This window comes from Anolis carolinensis, chromosome 5 (genome assembly GCF_035594765.1).
Source record: "Anolis carolinensis isolate JA03-04 chromosome 5, rAnoCar3.1.pri, whole genome shotgun sequence".
NCBI lineage: Eukaryota > Metazoa > Chordata > Lepidosauria > Squamata > Dactyloidae > Anolis > Anolis carolinensis.
In genome coordinates this window covers 65,945,803-65,967,013 of record NC_085845.1, presented here as the reverse complement: position 1 = coordinate 65,967,013, position 21,211 = coordinate 65,945,803, and the positions used below count along the sequence as shown (strand labels likewise).

Below are 21,211 nucleotides of genomic sequence, written 5' to 3'. Positions count from 1 at the left end.
CCTTGCTCAGAAATGTAGCCTACAGCACCAGGAATTAATTGGTAATATCCCATCTAACTATTAACCAGGATCTGGCACCTTGAGGATATTTATGCTCTTACAGTATTATTCAGATCTCAAATGACACATACGTAAAATCACACATTAGCGATAATAAACATCTGCAATAGTATATAATCAGATTCATAAAAAAGGAAACAAAATGCTAAAAAATACGCATACATATAAAAGTATTTTTACTTGTCACATACATAGCGGGTAACCACAATAACAGGTCCCTCCATAAGTTAGTATGTGCTGATAAGAGTCCAATAAATATCCTTTCTGCTAACATAAGAAATAAAATGCTGCCATATTTCATAAAACAATTTGGAGTGTTGTAACGTCTCGCTTCCTTAGGTTTCTCAGTAATCTGAAATGTCATGTTGTCAAATGAAAGAGAAAGAAAAGACAGAAATGAAGGTTTGAGAGAGAAACACAGTAAATTCTGCCTTGTATGATTTGAAGATAATGATGTAAGATCAAAGAAGATAATGTCTGTAAGACAATTGGAACTACCCTCATGTATAAATTTAGAAATTTTAATCAAAAAGTTGACCTAAAAACCTGGATCGACTTACCCATGGTCAATGTGAGTAATCTACCCCAACTGTTATAAATGGAGTCATCCATTTCTATGAGTAGAGTGGTGAAAGTCTAAAGCTCAGTCCATCATGGGAGAACCCAAAGGAAGCAAGCACCAATACTTCTACTCTCTCCACCACAGAACAATTTTTGGCTTTTTTAAGATGTCTGGATGGGAAAAAGGTGGTGGCTGTAAGGGGCAGATGGTTTTCTGGGTAGCAAATGCTCTTTCCCCTCTCCATATAATAATTGTCAACTTATCCACGGGTCATATCAAAATCCACAATTTTGCTCTGCCCCCAAACCTGCCCTCCACTTATAGATGAAGTGGACTTATACAGGAGTATATATGGTATTATTGAACAAAGGGCAGAGAAGAAAGGAATAGAACACATGAGCTAAAACCCTAGATACTGTGAGTCAGGAGAATAAAAAGAGACTGGAAAGAAGCAACATATAGCAATGAAGAAAGAAAGAGGAGAATTAAGTCTTAAGAAACTTCAAATGAAAAAGAAAATTGAGACAAAAAAGAGCTATTGGGTGTTCCAGATGTATTCAAGATTAACAAGCCAACTCTTGTGCATTTGTATAGCATTGCTATCCATTTTTGTTTGTTTCATTCGTAAGGCCCCCGTTTTTGTTTTGGAGAGCCTTCCAAAAACGGGTGTTTCCGAATGGGTGTTTTTGTTCTGCATCCAAAAATATGAAAATTTTCAACCCATTGGCACTATGGGCGGGCTTCCCCAGGCTTTCCTTCCCCTCAGTTTTAGGGCTAGAGGGGTGAAAACTGCCACACATGAAGGGAACATCTACCACTTTTAGCCCACTAAGTTCTATAACATTTGGGTTATCTCCCGATTTTTAGGGATTTTTTTCTTTCTATAAATAAAATCTCCTTAAAAACATCCCCCCCCCCCCCCCCCCCGCTGACCCTGCCCTCTATGTTCTCCAGGAGAAGCAGCAGGAGGGAGGATGGCAGGGCACAATTTCTTCCTGCCAAATGTCAAAGATGTTCCACATACCACACATAGCCCAGTGCCCAGCCCCACTATTTCACTTCTTTTTTAACTGGCGGCAAGGAGGGGGAATTCCCCTCTCCTTCCTATCATTTTGGGCAATGGCATGGTTTGTCTTGGAGCTCCTACCTTGGGTCGTTGCTTGCTGCTGCTGCCTGGCTGGGCGCCTTCCTCTCCTCCTGAATCTCCTCCTCCATCTCTCATGCAAGAAAGGCGCCTCCAGCCCCCCTCCTCTTCCTCCTTTGAGTCCTTCTTCCTTTGATGAGAGATGGAGGAGGAGATTCAGAGGAGAGGAAGGCGCCCAGCTAAGCAGAGCAGCAGCAGCAGCAACGACCCAAGGTGGCAGCTCCATGAGCCAAGGAGGAGGGAAGAGGAGAGGGCCTTGGTCACCACGCACTCTCCAAGGCATTTTAACAAGGCTTCTCATTTTCAGATAAGGAAGAGAGATGACTTTGTGGAAGAGGAGAGTAAATGAGGGTTTACTTTTTGTTTGCTCGGGGATTAATAAAAAAGACTGTGCGAAAGAACAGAAGAAATGGGAGAAATGGTGACCACACACATATCTAACGAGTACCACTGATTTCAATCTAAGTATAACTGCCTGCACCTGACACCTTAAATATTTTAAATATTTTAAAATATTTTAAATATTTTAAAAGAAATATGGGTAAGAGTATTAAAAGTTGCTGAATGTTTAAGCAGATAATATTACAAACCTTCATGAAAAGTTAACCAAAAATAGTGACCAATGGAGTGGGTGGGTGAGTGGGAATACTAGAAAAAATTAAAGCCAAAGAATAGAGATATATGAGGAAGGAAATGAAAAGTTTACAATAAAAGTCAGTGTTGATATTAAAATCCCTAAGAATAAATATGGAATGACTAGGTCAACCGAGAGAACATTTACCATCAACAATACCACCAACAGGTTGCTGTGAGTTTTCTGGGCTGTATAGCGATGTTCCAGAACATGGCCATGCAGCCCGGAAAACTCAAAGCAACCCAGTGATTTTGGTGATGAAAGCCTTCGACAACACATCTATACCACCAACATTTACTACTGACAATACCTGGTTCTTTGGGTTCCAAAGATACCAGCATTTAGAAAATGAGAAGAGAAGTATATTGTGGTGGGGGGGGGGGGGTAATTATGGAAGCAAGGGATGGCAGGAAAGGCTAAAGTGTTTGCTATGAGAGGAAGCAACAGTATAAAGCAGATGGAAGCAATATACCTCTCTTCTCACCTTCAGTAGCAGAAAAGTTGGGCTGTCAATGCATGACTGTGAAAACTACTCCAATTATGGAACTTCAATTTGCAGGATTTTTGAACATTCTAATCCAAAAAGCTCTTGATATTGGATATTGGATCTTATTTTCATCCTCATCTGAATAGTGTTGCTTGCTTGCTATTGTACCTTGATGCATACATTGTGAAAAAAGCTGCTAGCATTTACTTTAAAGACCATTTTTTCATTCCTCTGTGGATAGGACAATACCTTGCCAGAGGCACAATTCCACAAAGTAGACAAACGGTTTATATTTCAAAAGCATTGAATTAAAAAGTCCCTTAAAAAACAGACATGCACAGCCAAAAATGTTTTTTAAGGGAAAGAACACACACATCTATTACTGTGGATGCTTGAATGCACCAGAATTTTAGGCTTATAAATGTTCTGGGGGAAAAGGTACAATAGATCCTCACTTAAGTCCAGCTGAAAACGGAGTTGCTGTTTTTCTTCCTTTAGTTTTCAACAATGATTTGGGCTTTACTCAATCTTCTTCCCTTTGAGATTAAGAAGAACATTTCTGAACATTTTAAATGACTGCAGTGAACTATGCCTTTGGAAGCAAGATCTTACCAAGGGAGGTTTATACTTTTTCCGGGCAAATCCATTCTAACTTATTTATTAATACTCTGTGTCCATGACAGATAGAGGAAAGGATATGTACTGAAGGTTAGCTTACACTGTTGCATATGTCACTTAAAATGGCATCTTTATTTACTCTACAATGGGTTTAGACAATGCAATTATTCATCTGATGTTGAAATTATAACATGACAACCTATCAGTCTAAAGACTGCTACTGCCCTGGTCTTGAAGGCAGAGAAGGAGTGGCAGTTTCTGCTGGACATAATTCCCTGTTTCAATGTGATCCCTGTTCCTGGTGAGTCCGTCTTTAGATTGTAAGTATAAGGGCAGGGAACTGTTTTTTCTTGGGTTTTTCTCTCTCTCTAGAAACACCATGGATAATGATGGTGCTAAATAGGATAGAATAGCTTTATTTGTCATTGTGCTATTTCACAATGAAATTACATGCTCCCCCCCCCACACACCACAAAACAACACAACCATCCCTTCACACACACACACACACACACCCCACCACCATCACACATTCCCCCATGCCACATCAATGGTTTCCACAGAGTTCAACATAGACACAGCTCTAGGATAAAAACTATCCTTCAGTCTGTTTGTTCTTGTCACCCTGTACCATCTGCCAGATGGGAATAAAAAAATAATATGCCGGGTAAAATGGATCCCCAAGAATACTCTGAGCTTTCTTAAGGCAGCAAGAATTATAGAGTTCTTCCAACAAGGGAAGAGGGTGGCAATGATTCGCGGTCGGGAAGTGGTGACCCTCTGGAGTGTCTTCCTATCGGCCACTGTGCAGATACCAAACCTCCCTGTCTTATTTCAAGAACCAATTAAAAACTTTCCTGTTTGAAGAGGCAGAAGACCAATGGAAACAAATCCATTTGCATGCTGTTTAGAAATGGTAATTCTGGAAACCCAGCCAAAATTCCACTGATTACTGGGAAGAAATGCCTTTTTTATACTGTTATGGCTGGCTCTATTTGCATATAGCAAGTAGCCATGTATCCTGAAATAAACAAGAATCGTGCAAGATGCAGATGTATATACGTACATTATATTTTACATGATAAGACTTCTAGTCTCTTCCTGAACATATTTTGTCAAGTATGGAAAGTTGATATACTATGATGTGGATTACACTACAAATAAAAGAAGTCTGGTCATTGCAGGTCTGCCTTCTGAACTTAAAGCAATGTGTTTTAATTGTTTATATCCAAGAACGTGAGGTAAAATAGTAATAATACAGAGTGTTTCAAAACGATGGACCCAATTTCAAAGCAGCATATGCCACAATGGCAACATGTTAGTAAGGTAAAGGTTTCCCCTGACGTTAAGTCCAGTCGTGACCGATTCTGGGGGTTGGTGCTCATCTCCATTTCTAAGCCGAAGAGCCGGCGTTGTCCATAGACATCTCCAGGTCATGTGGCCGGCATGACTGCATGGAGCGCCGTTACCTTCCTGCCGGAGCGGTACCTATTGATCTACTCACATTTGCATGTTTTCGAACTGCTAGGTTGGCAGGAGCTGGGGCTAACAGCGGGTGCTCATTCCGCTCCCGGGATTTGAACCTGGGACCTTTCGGTTTGCAAGTTCAGCAGCTCAGCACTTTAACACACTGTGCCACCAGGGGCAACATGTTACAATTACACAAAATTATACAAACGGCAAATGCTTTCTGGCATTGGCAGATCAATGCCAAAACACTACTGAAATGCATGCTGCACCACAATTACAGGTTCAGTTTTACTGAACTGCAAAACACAGAACGCTTTATGTTGCAGGATCACCATCTTGTAAATGACTGAGGCTAGGAGATATCTGTATGCCAGGAAAGGCATCAAGTGGCAATAATTTGAAATTTCATACCCCACCCTTTAAACTGGTAAGTTTCATTCATGTGAAGTTTGTGTTTGCAGAGATATAGCAATTTCAAACTGGGTCCATCTTTTCAAAACACCCTGTATTTGTCCAAGGAAAGAAGTTCACATGCTGAGGCAACGAGAAGAACATTAGCAAGAAAGAATTCATCCCCGTCACAGCCAAAACTATAAAACCTGCCAATGAATTCTTGTGAACCGCTGACTTTTTTTTGAACATCAGGCCAGGTATTTTCCTGCTGGTCGCAAATGTGGAGTGACAGAAGGATTGAATGAATATGAACTCTGTGAGTTCTGTCACAGTGTCAAATTCCCCTTGCATTACTGCCCAGTGGACTAATAATAAATTTAATTAAAATCTACACTGAACAGCTACTGAAGCAAAGTGGCCCATCAAGGCACAGTTCAGACTAAACAATGAATATAAAGGTTAAAGGAAAGAAAGGAGTACTTAATATTAGAAAGAAGGATTATTTGTAACCTTTCTGTAAGTTCATCACTTGGTGTGTTTTTCACAGATAGTTCCTCTTCCAGTCTCTTCCTTTCCATTTCCAGATGCTTCAATTCATCTTGAGAGCGTTTGCAAGGGGTGACAAATTGAAGCTCTTTCAGAAGCTCTTCTTTTTCATTAATCAGCATCAACTTTTCCTTCTCAATATCCAGTGCTCCTGGCCAAGCTTCACTATCTAACTTAGACAGCTCAATCTTTAAGTTTGCCATCCTAAAACACAAAGGGAAAGAGGACAATTGGGAGAGAAAGAAGAAAAGATGAGTACCAGGCATCCAAAACTCTCCTTAATTTAATAAATACATATTTAGGCCTTGCAAGTCAGTATGATATAATTAGAAGAATCAGAAGTCTTAAGGCAGATCTACACTGACCCAGTTAACCAGGTCAACTCTACAAGGTGTGCACTGGTCAGGTTCACAGAGGCACTCCCTCTCAGCCACCCTAAATTCCCCTCCGGTCCTCCATGTTCTGTCCCTCTCAGCCACAACACTGGTACTACTTGTTGGCCACAGTGACGTCATCTGGGGCAACAGGGAGATGAGGGATGGAGGAGAGGAGTAATCCATCTTCTCCCACCACCACTTCCCTGACTGCTCATTGCCCCGGCCAATGTCACTATCATCGTGTGTCCCCAGGGATGTAGTGAGAACAATGGCAGCCAGTTCTGTTCCAAAATGGGGCCAAAATTGGGGAATTGTCAGAATTCTGGCCCAGAATTCAGATTATCCTCAGACTAATGAAGGCCAAGGTCATGTTAAGGTGACCTTGCCCCACAATAACCCAGATCATTTCTATGCAGTGTTTGTTCCAATCCAACCTAAGTAGTCCTTACAGACAACTCATGATGCTTTTCATACTAGAACTTAGGGTGGATAAATATGGATACAGCCACTCACCTATGCATAGTGATTGGCACAACCAAGAACACATCTCACCCTACCACCTACTCAAATCTCCTTTCCCACTTTCACTGCCATGATGTGTGCAATCGAAAGTCGATCAAAAGATGGTTTACACTGAATGTGTGGAAAATGCAATCCAGAGCTCACATATGGCTCCTGAATCCTACTTTTATCGTCCTCGATAGCCCATAAAAGGCCTAGCTCCATTTAAGAAAACTAATGTTCTGAATTGGGGATATTTTTCAGCTGAAAACCACCTAGGACGTTTCAAAACTGGCCACAAATGTAATCCCTTACCCCAGAAGTTTAACTTCCCTGCCCCAGAAATCCCCAACACTCCTGAAAATTAATGAAGAAGGAGGGACATATTTTTACACATTGTATTGACAAACCTTTCATTTGTATATACAGTAGAGTCTCACTTATCCAACATAAACGGGCCGGCAGAACGTTGGATAACCGAATATGTTGGATAATAAGGAGGGATTAAGGAAAAGCCTATTAAACATCAAATTAGGTTATGATTTTACAAATTAAGCACCAAAACATCATGTTATACAACAAATTTGACAGAAAAAAGTAGTTCAATATGCAATAATGCTATGCAGTAATTACTGTATTTACGAATTTAGCACCAAAATATCACGATATATTGAAAACATTGACTACAAAAATGCGTTGGATAAGTGAGTGTTGGATAAGTGAGACTCTACTGTACTATTTTTCTGAAAACATGCAAAAGTAGCATGAACACTAAAATGCCCTCTTTTTCTTTGAGGAAATATCTTTTTATCAGCGTCAAGGAAGTTAATATATTATGCAAAATCTCAATTGATTCCATACTTGTCCTCTGCAAATTAGGGTTTCAACCCTCTTGACTGGCACTGTTTGTTAACACCAGCCTTTCAATATGCTGAAGGGTTTATTTGAGGCCTCCCTCAAACATTCTAGAAACTTTACTGTATGCTTGTTGAAATGTTGAAGGAGGAAAGAATGGCTAACCGAAAGCCTATCTTCCACTGGAAAGCCTATCTTCCACAATGCTACACTGTGGAAATTGACTGAAGTTTGGAGAGAGGCTCAGAAGTAGAGTGTGGCCAAGAAGCCCTTCGCCACAGTCCACTTCTGAGTCTCTTTCCCAACTCCACTTATTTTACAGTTCATTTCTTAGACTATCATAGTTGGTTTTCTCTTATTCATTTTTGCTAATTGGACCCTTTTTCTGAACTATCCCTATGATTACTTCTCATACCATTTTCCTTTTTAAAAAGTAAAATTGGATTGTCTCCACAGGTTACTGATACTGACAACTCATCCAGTACAATGACGGATTATTGGGTCCCCAATAGGATTTTTAATCCAGAGATCCTCCTCCTCCACCCCTTGAATATGGTTTCTGAAGTAGCTTCACATATTATGTGGGAAGTTGTGTGTTTACTGTCTGTATGGAGTCATTCCTTTAATTTTCAGTTCTGACTGGCTTTAAACAAAGCCTTGTATGCTATATTTATGTTGATCCACTGTGTTCCTTCTATTTTAGGACTGATTAATTTCACATTTTAAGTATTTTCAATAAGAATTCCGAAGAGTTATCATCTCTCCCTACCAATTTGCACATGACTTTTTTCCAGTATGGAAAAACTTTATGCAAATAGCCACTTCTGATACAGTGTTAGGATCAATTTTACTGTGTGTACAAGGCTAGGAAGGTGAACCAAACCTGCAAATAATATCCCAATTTATTGAATTTGCATTTTAGTGCTTCAAAGTAGAAGCAGAATAATTTGGCTGCCACTCTTCTGAACCTCTGTATGATTTTTTTCAAAACACACAAGTAATCCAATACTGGAGCCCCCAGTGGCGCAGTGGATTAAACCCTTGTGCTGGCAGGTTGGGTTGCTGACCTGAAGGTTGCCGGTTTGAAACCAACCTGGGGAGAGTGCGGATGAGCCCTCGATCAGCTCCAGCTCCATGAAGGAATGTAAGAGAAGCCTCCCACAAGGATGGTAAAAACGTCAAAGTATCAGGGCATCCCCTGGGCAACATCCTTGCAGACGGCCAATTCTCTCACACCAGAAGTGACCTCAAGTTTCTCAAGTTACTCCTGACACAAAAAATTCCAATACTAAGAGTTTATGCAGCTTAGAATAAAATGACCTTCATAAAAATGTAAAGCAAAGTTTCTGGTAGATGCAACCAGTAGATGTCACTGCAAGCATTAGATTGGCTCCAAAGCTTTATAAACGGGTATAAAATCACATTTAACAAAGAAATGAACCCTGTCATTACCTTCTTTTGGCATCTTCATACTGAAGACTCAGTTTGACCTTTTCAGCTAAATTGGACATGTTTCTGACATCAACCTGTTGACAAAACGACCAAGCTTACTGAACAAATCGTTTTTAAAAGAAAACGAAAGGAAATGATTTAATTACCTAAAATTATCTAAGCAGCTAGTGACACATTTCAAAAAAGTAACAATTGGTTTTCAGTACAAAAGCTCATAATTACTCACATGGAATTTATATTTTCTACTGCTAAATCACCTTGGGACAGAATTTAGTACAAGCAGCTACAATTGTGTTTAAGGTCTACTTTGAAGCAACATTTAATACATCCCAAGTTGTTACTTCTTACTTTGAACTCAGAACTTTGGTGGAGATCAATGCAGTTCAAAGTAGCACTTCAATGAAATCGAGATTGCTAAAAACCACATTCATGTTTGGGCTCCTTCTCAGAAAATCCTAGTACAATCACTTCCACATCCTTTCATCATGCTACCTTAAAGAAATATGCCAGCATCTGGAAAACATTTGTGGATATAAACTTATGGCTGGCATTATCAGTCAACAAGATCCTGAAGATTTTTAAGTTGCTAAAATGTTAATTCCATCAGTCAGTTTCAGATGTACAAAATGTATTTTGGATGAAATCTTTACTCAATGATGAAGCTTTAAACTTGACTTTTCTTTGAGTTTATTTTTACAATCTCCTTTCTGGAAAAATGAGCATAGTTTATTGAATAATAAGTATATATTATATAATTATTTAACCCTCTCCCAAAGGTACGTAGATTTGAAGTCCTAGCTGGAAATAGTAATGATGACTGGATTCAAAATTATCCCAGTTTAGAAATTAATAATGTGTCATCAACAAATCATAAGACAACTATATATGGGACTTGCTGGAATCCACAATATTAAATTATTCACTGGATATTAGGAAATCTTGGAAGAACTCAGAAGTGAAAACAACATACACAAAGTCAAATGACACACTGAGCTGATGGAAGGAAATGAAGTGGGGTTCAATGTATCTCAAAATTATGAGGTTATGGACATATTGTTCAATTTAAAGCCAGTTTGAGGCACATTATCCCTCTAGGACAGTGCTTCTCAACCTAGGGTCCCCAGATGTTTTACAACTCCCAGAAATCCCAGCCAGTTTACCATAACACTTAGGATAACATTTACTCTTGGGAGCCCAACAAACATGCTTTCTTTCTCACCTGGGAATGATGGGGGACAAAGTTACAAAATGAGGGGAGATTTACACAAAAATGGTGAGAAGTACACAGAGTCTGAAGCACTGAGGTTGGCTATAAACATTTTACAAATATTTCAAACAACAACCCCACATAAGAGGGTTAGATATCCATTCTTAAAAATATGATAGTTTACACAAATGTCATTTCCTGCCATTATTTTAAAATTGCTTTTCTGAAAAACGGTTTACATTTCACAGAAATTTATCTCTGTTATAGGTATTGACAATATATTAGTACTATAAATGTAGTTACTAGTCAATACATTTTTGTATATATACTATATTCTAAACCAGTGGTTCCCAATCTTTTTTTTTTTACCAGGGACCACTCTCCATCATCAGTACCAAAAGGGTTACGAATCAGTTTTTGGTTAACTTTAGATTCGGTTTGGTTATCTGGGGTGCCGATTCAGAAAATTGCATTGGATAGACCACATCAGCTCTAGTTTCTGATACAGAACATATGTTATCATCTGCTCACCCATAGAAAACCGTATTTAATAATCTAGAGCTGATGTGGTCTAGCCAAATAAATTTTCTGAATAAGTATCCCAAATAACCCCAGAAACAGGTCTAAAAACGAAGACATCAAGAAAAAACTTTCTTTGGTTGGGCTGTGTTATTATCCGTAGTAGTAACACTGAAGCCGCGGACCATATTTTAGTTTTTGTGGACCACTGGTAGTCCACAGACCACAGGTTGAGAACCACTGTTCTAAATAGTGTTAAAAACTTGACCTCATAACTTAGCTCTATTTAAGGGGTTTCTGGTCCTAGTATTTAAAACTATTCCTGTCAAATCCAGGCTTCAGAATTCCCAAGAAAACTGAAAAAGTATGCCTTGACTAACCTGATTTTAATATCAGCAAGATGTTATGTTACAGCCATCTTGAACAGCTGGGGATTCACATCATTAGTTACCACCAATTGGACTGAAATCCCTTCAAGAATATTTTTGCAACTATGTTCTCCCTTTCCCACTCGCAAAACGTATGAAACACTTACCTCACCAGAAATGTCCGTCTGAGACCCTGCATCCAAAGTTTGTCGCGAGAGAGAAAGATGAGAGTGGACTTGGCTGCACTTCATATCTGGTTCTGATGACCTGTGAATAGTTTGGTCTAAGAGGAACCTCTCCCGCAACTTCACAAGACTCTGCAAAAGAACCACAAAAATAGTGACTATTTCATGATGGGAGGGAGGAGGCAATGGAGGAGTGAGACTAAGGGCTAACCTATACTAAACCCCGTACGCACCATAAATTGGCTGTTTCCATGATGTACAGTGACTTCCAGTATCATTTTTTCACTTTAAACCAACTCTGCCCTGCTTTGGGCAAAATAGGAGGACACTCCAGAGTTTCCTGGGGCTTTGGAGCAGTCTGGACAGTGGGAATGGGTCTGATGCAGCCCAATCTGCTGTCCAGACTGGACATCAGCATCCGTATCATTTCCCTGTGCTGACCATTACAGAAAAAAGGATATATTGTGCCGGTGTTACCACTGCTCCTAACTTAGACTGTGCCCTTCCTTTTGTTGGTTGTGTAAGCACCCCATTCTGACATTAATAGAGCTGACTGTGACAGCCAGGACTCAGAGAGAGCTCAGTGGCTACCTCACAGCAATGGTTGACAGCCCAGAGGAGCAGATGCAATGCCAGGCTGCCCAGGATTCAGCACAAATCCTGCTCTGGGGCAGATTTACATCAGGCTAACCTGCCCAGTATAGATGAGCCCTAAGATACAAAGAGGTAACCAAAACTCTTCGTCAAGACTTTATCAATCAATTTGATGGATGAATCAATATTGTCAAAGGTGATATTTGCATTTTAAAAACACTAGTCTACATTTATTAAGACCCTGTCTAAAAAAATAAGTCTTTCAAGAAAGCAAAATGAAGAACCACAATTAGCAAACCAATTAGCTAATGGTGGAGTGCAAACAGTATCAAATTACCTGCATTAAATCTTGCTTCTCTTTCTCACCAGAGCTTATAGCCTTTCTGATAGATTTCAATTCATTCACAATGGCTTTGGCTTCACTTAGTTCATAACCACTCTGGCCTCCGGACATTTTTTGGTCAATTCTGAAAAAACAGAGAGAGATTGGTGTTAACTACAGAAAAAGAATGTTGTTCCTGCCATTCAAAAGGAAAGAGTATTGGGGAAAGGAATGAACAGATATTTCTAAAAATATTATTTCCCACAGCAAAATAGCACGCTACTTGATCAGAACACAAAAGGAGAGGGAGTTCTTTAATCTAAGCAACAAATGCTCTCAAATTCTCTGACTTAGTCCTACTTCTTCGACGACTTCCTTCCTAAAAAACAACATCTTTTACAAAGGAAAATCTTAGACATGCTGCAGAAGAAATTCAACAGCCTGAGCTCTAATTGGCTTGGAAAAATGACTCAAGTCACTTGAAATCAAGGCTGAAATCATTAGCCACACTTATGTGAGTAAGGTTTTCTCAACATAGGGGACTTACTTCCAGGCAAGTATATAGTAAACTGTATAGCTTTCAGAGATACATACGGAAAATCAGTTGGTAACATTTCCCTTTTCTAGGTTGCTGTGAGTCTTTCGGGCTGTATGGCCATGTTTCAAAAGCATTCTCTCCTAATGTTTTGCCCACATCTATGGTAGGCATTCTCAGAGGTTGTGAGGTCTGTTGGAAACTAGGCAAGTGAATTTTATATATCTGTGGACTGTCCAGGGTGGGAGAAAGAACTCTTGTCTGCTGCAATTGGCTACCTTGATTAGCATTAAATAGCCTTGCAGCTTCAAAACCTGGCTGCTTCCTGCCTGGGGGAATCATTTGTTGGGAGGTGTTAGCTGGCCCTGACTGTTTTCTGTCTGGAATTCCCCTGTATTTTGAGTGTTGCTCTTTATTTACTGTCCTAATTTTAGAGTTTATTTAACAGTGGTAGCCAGATTTTGTTTATTTTCATGGTTTCCTCCTTTCTGTTGAAATTGTCCACATGTTTGTGGATTTCAATGGCTTCTCTGTTTAGTCTGACATGGTGGTTGTTGGAATGGTCCAGCATTTCTGTGTTCTCAAATAATATGCTGTGTCCAGATTGGTTCATCAAGTGTTCTGCTATGGCTAACTTCTCTGGAACATGGGCATACAGCCCAGAAAACTTACAGCAACGCAGTGATTCTGGCCATGAAAGCCTTGAACAACACATTTCCCTTTTCTTTTGGCAATTTGTCTAAATGTCCAGCTGCAACTTAAATATATCTGAGGAAACAAGAGTTTATACCATTGTTCATTTTTCAGATTTTTTCTTCTTCTTTGGGCTGACCTGTATTCAAAGCCACATGATTTCTATACACGAAGAAGCTATTCTGAAATGAACATCTTCCATAGAAAATGTGAATAGAAAGAAATTTGCATTCTCTTTTTTCTAGTCATACCTTTTTCTTCAACCCACAATTGATTGATTTCTAATGCTAACAATCAAATTTACAAACAAAGTAATACACATTCAATAAATAAATAGCAGGAAAAACAGTGCTCTGACTCCTTCAATCCTGATGGCAATTAATTACAGATCTAACTAAACAATCCTATTAAAATTACTAATAACCAACCACCAATTATTACATTGTAGTTCTACCTGTTCCTTGACACGAAAGCTTGTTTTGCTTCCACATGGGACTCAACAAGACCCCACTTGACCCAGGCATACTTATAATACTTGTGATGCCAAGTATACCATTACTGGGGATCCAGACAGCAAAGCCTAACCTTCGGTTTCAGGACCCCCACCCCCCACCCCACCGCTCCCTCTAGGCCTGTAGGCAAGAGAAGGAATCTCAACACAGGAGTCCTATCCTGAAAAGAAGGTTTTTTAAAACTGTATGCCAATGACTCCTGTTTCTCCATGTTGCTTTGAAGCAGCTGCTTAGATTTCATGGCTGCCCTTCTCAAAATATTTTGTTCAGTCAACAGGGCTCAGTAGAAGGGAGCAGTCAGCTCAGAGAAATACTGAGCTCCATCAGTATTTACCAAATCAATATATATATTAAAAGTGAAAATATGTATGCGTGTGTGTGGCTGGGGTGTTGACTTCCACAGACAGGCTCCCACTTCCATAAATAGCTATAACTCCCGCTAGTCAGGAGAAACCAATGGCTCTCCTTCCAATGACATTGCACGTTATAGAGAGTGCCGTAAACATGTCCAAGAGCCCTGCCAATGTCCTCCACAAACACCATACTGCCCACCACAAGTGGTGGCTTTCAAATGGGGACAATTTCATCCTAGATTTTTTGTTTTTCCTCCACCACAGACATCCTAGTGTTTATTTATTTATTTATTTATTTATTTATTTATTTACAGTATTTATATTCCGCCCTCCTCACCCCGAAGGGGACTCAGGGCGGATCACATTATAACACACATAGGGCAAACATTCAATGCCCATAAACACATCAAACAGAGACTGAGACAGACAGACGCAATTTAACCTTCTTCTGAGGGGATGTTCGATTCTGGCCACAGGGGGGAGCAGCTGCTTCATCATCCACTCTGACGGCACTTCCTTATTCCAGGTCGTAAATTATTTAAACTTGCCTCCCCACTTTTATAAGTGGTACCTTATTTCCTACTTGATAGATGCAACTATCTTTTGGGTTGCTAGGTCAGCAACGAGCAGGGGCTATTTTTAATTTTTAATTGACGGGTACTCACCCCGCCACGGGCTGGCCTCGAACTCATGACCTCATGGTCAGAGTGATTTATTGCAGCTGCTCAACAGCCTGCGCCACTGTCCGGCGTTGAGAGAGTAGTGTTCCTTACTCTCTCAATTGGTGTGGAATTTGCATGACTCCACCCACTGCCTCTCCCATAACCCTTTCCTATTCTTTCATACGGCACACAGCAAACAAAAAAATTGAAAGGTTTGAGGAGAATTCACCATGATTTATAGGAGTTGTAGGTACTAGGTTGTATACTTCACCTACACTCTAAGAGCACTCTGAACTCCACCAATGATGGGCCTGGAACTAACTTGGAGGTCTTTAGAGGGATTTATAGGAGTTGCAGTTCACCTACATCCAGAGCCCACTGTGAATCCAAACAATGATGGATCTGGATAAAACTTGGCATGCATATCCGATATGCCCAAATTTGAATACTGGTGGGTTTTGAGGGGAATAGGCCTGGACATTTTGGAATTGTGGGTACTGGGATTTTATAGTTCACCTGCAATCAGTGAGCACTCTGAACTCCACAAAAGATGAAATTGGACCAAACTTGGCACATAGAGTCCCCCCATAACCAGCAAAAAAAATACTAGAAGTCTTTGGGGAAAATTCACCTTGATTTGGAGAAGTTGTAGTTCACCTACATCCAGAGAGCACCGTGAACCCAAACATTGATGGATCTGGCACACATACCTGATATGTCACAATTTGATTACTGGAGGGATTTGGGGGGAACTGACCTTTCTTTCTGGGAGTTATAGTTCACCCACAATGAGAGAAACTGTGACCACCACCAATGATGGACCTGGTCCAAATTTGGCACACAGAACTCCCATGACTAATTCAACCTACTGGAGGGGTTTGAGGGGACTGACTCACCATAGTGGGAGTTGCAGTTTACCCTACAGACAGAGAGCACATTAAATACTGCTCATGATGCATCTAGAACAAACTTGCCCAACATAACAAACTTTAAGTACTAATGGGAGTTTCTCGGGGTTAACCTGGCATGATGTCAGTTGTAGTTAATTCACAACCTTATGCATTTTGTACAATCAAAAAACTGACTTTTTCAAATAACCCAGGCAATGCCAGGTATCCAAATTAGTATAGTACTAAATGACAGCTGCATTGTATCTTTATGTTAGTTTTCCCAAGCTGTTTCCACTTTCCTCACCTGCATTAAATGATAAAGCTAGTCTGCAATTTTCTTTCTGGATATCAACAAGTCTGATATCAATATCATTCTTCTTCTGTTGTGCTTTCGCACTTGATGCCTTTCCATGTTGATTTTCAAATTCACTTTTTCATCTTTCTACTCCTTTTTGTTCTTCTGCCTTCTACACAATTCTTCCTAAAATCTTCTCTGCTTTCTTTCCACCACCTACCTATTGACCTTTCTTTTTACTTTGCCCCCTTCCCTGAATTTTGCACAGGATAAACTAGATCCCATGGTTAAGTCCAACCAACCTCTGGGAAGGAATGGGAAATCCAATCCTCCTCCCTCTTGGTTGAAATCATTCCCAGGCAACAAGCAATGGACATCAGTGCTATAATGGGAACAGGAAGAGGACAGGAAGGATGATGCTACTGGGTGGTCAGAATTTCCTCTCGCCTACACGGTGGCCTGGAAGCTGGTGGTAAGGACTCCTTCCTGCCTTTACTGGTGGCTGGCGAAAAGAACCATACCAACTCGGAGTTTAATACTGAGGATTGGTCCCAGGATATTGTGTCCATGTGGAATGACCCCTAGTCTCTTGGTATCTTGCATGTTCTTCATTTTGCTGGAATAATGTCCCTTTTAACTAAAAAAAAGTGGGAGCTGCGGAGGCACAATGAGTTAAACCCTTATGCCAGCTGAACTGCTGACCTGAAGATCTGTCAGCCCCAGCTTCCCATGCAGGGACATGAGAGAAGACTCCCACAGGATGGTAACACATCCGGGTGTCCCCTGGGTAATATCTCTGTAGACGGCTGATTTTCTCAAACCAGAAGCGACTTGCAATATATTCTCAATTTGCTTCTGACACGATAAAAAAAATCTATCCAGATTTTTTTTTATCACCGCAGCAAATGTTATTAATCTAATATACTCACTGTACTGCTTTGGCGGGGTAGGGGATGATCTACCACTTTCCAAGGATTTATTAATATTCATCATATTGCTTGAGATCAGATTTCAGCCAAGGAACAATCCAAATTAATGAGAGATGCTACAGCGTACATAGCACCTCATCGGACTGCTTCTCAGTTTATTTTGTAAAGGTGCGCTATGAGTCATACCACTGTTTTATGATATAGATCGGTAAGTATATTATTCATATATGTGTATCAAATTGAGTTAAGCCTGCATAGCACAAGAAAGGCTTCAGCAAAAGTTAATTAAAATATCCATTGATAGCAAATTGTTTCCACCTTATCTCGACCCTTTATGCTTACAAAGGCAATTTTAATGAACTTCGTGTCTGTGAACTCCCTTCCTCTTGTTTAGCTATAAAGAGGCATTCAAAAGCTTTTGTTTCTTATTTCCATGCAGCTGTGGCTTACCATTCTTCTAAATTTGACCACACGGTAGTTAGCATTAGCAACACTTAAGTGTTATATCCAAACTCAGCCAAAGATTATACCAGGGACCCATTTAACATGTATTTTTGCTATGACAAAGAGAATATTTACTCCACAATCACATTTATTTTTTTCCAGCTTATCTCGACATTAGAGCAAACGCACACACAAAACAAGCAGTATGAATGAGATGTCTTAGAGAACACTGTTTGCCTACTGTCTCACTGTGATGTCTCATATTTTAAGCTGCAGCTGTTTTTATCTTGTATGCAGCAAAAATGAAGAAAAAGGTCCTACAGTACAAAAGATATTCCAACTCCCAGTAAATAGAATTAGTGCTAGCAAGAAAACGGCTGCCTAGGGATTTTTTCCCTCAACAAATGTCTATTGTTTGCTTGTGGTATGCTTCTGAAAGTTTCTCAAACATGCTTTAGATTCCTATCAAAATTGCTTGCAAGCAAGTTCCTTTAAAACAATACTTCATTGTTACATTAATGTAATACAACCAGTGTGTTTGGCTAACCTTTAATCTTGGGATAGTATGAAAAGCTTTAAAGCTCTCGATCTAAGTTTCTGTTTTTAAGCATGCTAAGGTGAAAACGAAATGATTGTTAAATAGGTACCAGTTAATTTTCGGACCAACTTTCTAATATTTATGTAAATTCACGGTGCTTGCTGCTATGAAGCATGTGTCAACATTAATTCTGTTCAGCCCCAGACTTAGCCAACACAGAAAGCAAAATTTCTAGCACTCGAACTGCAGTGGACCACAGGCAAAGCTAAATGCTTAACAGATTGTAAATGCTGACCACTAGGTCAACGATGGATTGAATTCTCAGCATCTTCAGTTGCAGGGGATCAGTTCAAAGGATTCCCAAGTAAAACTTCTTTGGGAGTATAGAAAATTCTTAACCGGCAATATCAGTATAGTTCTTTATAGCAATGAAAATTGCTGCCTCTTTAGCACAGGGACAATCTCCAAGCAGATATACAGGGTATGTGGATATTATCTTTACAATTTCAATTTGCTGTAGAATTGAAATTATAAAGATAATGTTCATATACCATGTACGTAGGTAAAGATAAAGGTTTCCCCCTGACATTATGTCTATTTGTGTCCGATTCTGGGGGTTGGTGCTCATCTCCATTTCTAAGATCAAGAGCCGGCGTTGTCCGTAAACACTTCCAAAATCATGTGGCTGGCATGACTGCATGGAGCACCATTACTTTCCCGCCGAAGCAGTACCTATTGATCTACTCACATTTGCATGTTATCGAATTACTAGATTGGAAGAAGATGGGGTTAACAGCAGGAGCTTACCCCGCTTCCTGGATTCAAACCTCCGACCTTTTGGTCAGCAAGTTTCAGCAGCTCAGCAATTTAATCCGCTGCGCCACTGGGGGCTCTATTATAATAACAACAACAACAACTTTATTTTTATAGCCTGCCACCATCTCCCCAAAGGGATTTGAGGTGGCTTACAAGCGGGACCAAACCCAGCACAACAAAGTTTACGAACTAAAAACACATTTACCCTATACATATGATGTACATAAAAATGTTCTGTAGTTGGGAAGGAGAAAATTAGTGGACAAATTTGCAACTTATTTCATTTTCTCTTTCTTGTGTGTTTCACATTTCTCACTCTAACATGCCTTTCTTTCCTTGTGACATTGATGAAGGTAGTAAAGATCGAATCACACTTTTAGAATTCAAGAGGTAGGTAAATGCAGCAGTACTGCTTTATCTTTTTCCCCCATTTGGGTTCTTTGCTCTTCTTAATATCACAAGGCAAAGGGAATAATTCAGATCTCCCACTTTTAAAACCTTTGAAACAGTGTAATGCTCTTTTTCTCCCACCTTTCAAGAAACCCTCATCCTCCATACAAACATCGTTATTCAAATTCAAATAAAATATCTTTATTTTAAAGGACAGGTTGGTTTTTACCATAGCCAGCAGGCAGCAGGTTTTTTTTTCTAAGTTGTTCCCTTATGCCAAAGCTTTTCACTGTAAACGGATGCAATAATTTTATTTGATTTGGTCCTAATCAGCAGAGTGAATCACTTAAGTCAATTTCAATTATTTTCTTATACTCACTGTTGCAATGTTTCATAGCCTTGCTCCTTATATAGTAATTCTTGCTTCATCTGTGAGAGCTCCCTCTTCAGTTTTTTAACCTTTGATTAAAAACAAAAGATAAAAGGTTCAGTCAATCCTTTTAAGGCACTAAGGACACAAGGTCTCTAGAATCATTAACATCTCCACACATGAACCAAACACTGGGTCTAATTCTTGGTTATAGTACCACAAGCTTTATCTCTGCTTTTCAGATACCACAATAGTAAGATAATGTATCACTTGAAAAAGTTTTACACATTATTTTGAGCATGTGAAAGGTGTCCATTCCCTTCCCAAAGTCTACACTGATACAGTTCAAATGTGGCCATAGAGCCATTCTGGTAAGTCATGGTTTGTATGGAAGTTAGAATACGTACATTTGTAAAGTGTAACTCCATACACACACACACACACACACACACACTGCTTTGGATAGCACCCCATGGTGTTTGTTTTGCTTTCTGTGCGCCTGTTCAGAAGATTTCACCTCACTTTCTGTCCCTGTGATCATTGGATTTTGAAAATTTTGGTTTGTTGTGGAAACAAGGATTGGTGATAAAACTTCAGTTGGGACACCTTTTCCCCCATGATCCCTTCTTTTTAATATCAATTTTATTGTGTATGTGAAAGTAAAATACAATATACCAACTTCAAAATATAGATATTCTTTCCCCATACCCCCCTTCCCCCTTCCGTGAACCACTTCCCATGACTTCCGACACCACTCAGTACGGAACTAGTATCTAATAAAAACCTATCCACGATCCCTTCCGAGCGATAGATTTCTCTCACTTCCTGTTGTCTCTCCCCTATTTGTAACTATGAGTCATCTGTAAGTCAGATGTTTGTAAGTCGGGAACTGGCTAAACTAAACCACTGCTGAACCAGTCTGGTGAGTAACTGTGTGTTTGTGTGTGTATAATCACACATCTTTGTGTGTGTATAATCAACTGGCCTAGTTCCAATATTTCAATAGTGCTAATCATATATCACTGCACCTCAGAGAGTAGAGAATATTTTAAACTGGTCCTTATAACAGAGAGAATTCCATAGGCAGAGGATCACAACTGAAAGGACTTTCTCCCTTGTTAGCAAACCTTAGGTTTCTCCTGGAGGAAACTCTTGCAAGAAGGTCCCAGATTTCAACCTCAAGGTTCAGGCAGAATAATTCAAGGAGTGGTTTTCTGTTAAGTATTGGTAGTGTTTGGCTAGCTGCTTGCAGAGATTGTCTCTATCTGCCTCAAACCATTCTCCCACTTCGCTTTACTGCTCTGAACTTTGGGTTAGATCATACAATTGTCTAAGCCAGTGATATTCAAAGTGGCAGTCCCCTTGTTAAACATCTGGAACCTGTTGCAATTCAGCCAACGATTGTGTCTGATGTCACTGGGGATTATGGCTTTGCTGGGCCTGTGGATGATGGCTTCACTGGGCCTGAGATTTCAAGTCCTGAAAATGAG

The 21,211-nt window shown here is 39.8% G+C and overlaps 1 protein-coding gene across 1 annotated transcript in view; it reads right to left on the bottom strand.

Moving 5' to 3' along the window:
- wwc2 (WW and C2 domain containing 2) overlaps positions 1 to 21,211 on the bottom strand; it is a 186,220-nt gene that overhangs the window by 63,713 nt on the left and 101,296 nt on the right. Inside the window, exons 5-9 of the mRNA XM_008111832.3 lie at positions 19,731 to 19,810; positions 12,310 to 12,439; positions 11,361 to 11,510; positions 9,100 to 9,173; positions 5,879 to 6,118 (exon numbers count right to left, since the gene is read on the bottom strand). Of these exons, the coding sequence (XP_008110039.2) occupies positions 5,879 to 6,118; positions 9,100 to 9,173; positions 11,361 to 11,510; positions 12,310 to 12,439; positions 19,731 to 19,810 (674 nt within the window). The remainder of the gene's footprint in view (positions 1 to 5,878; positions 6,119 to 9,099; positions 9,174 to 11,360; positions 11,511 to 12,309; positions 12,440 to 19,730; positions 19,811 to 21,211) is intronic.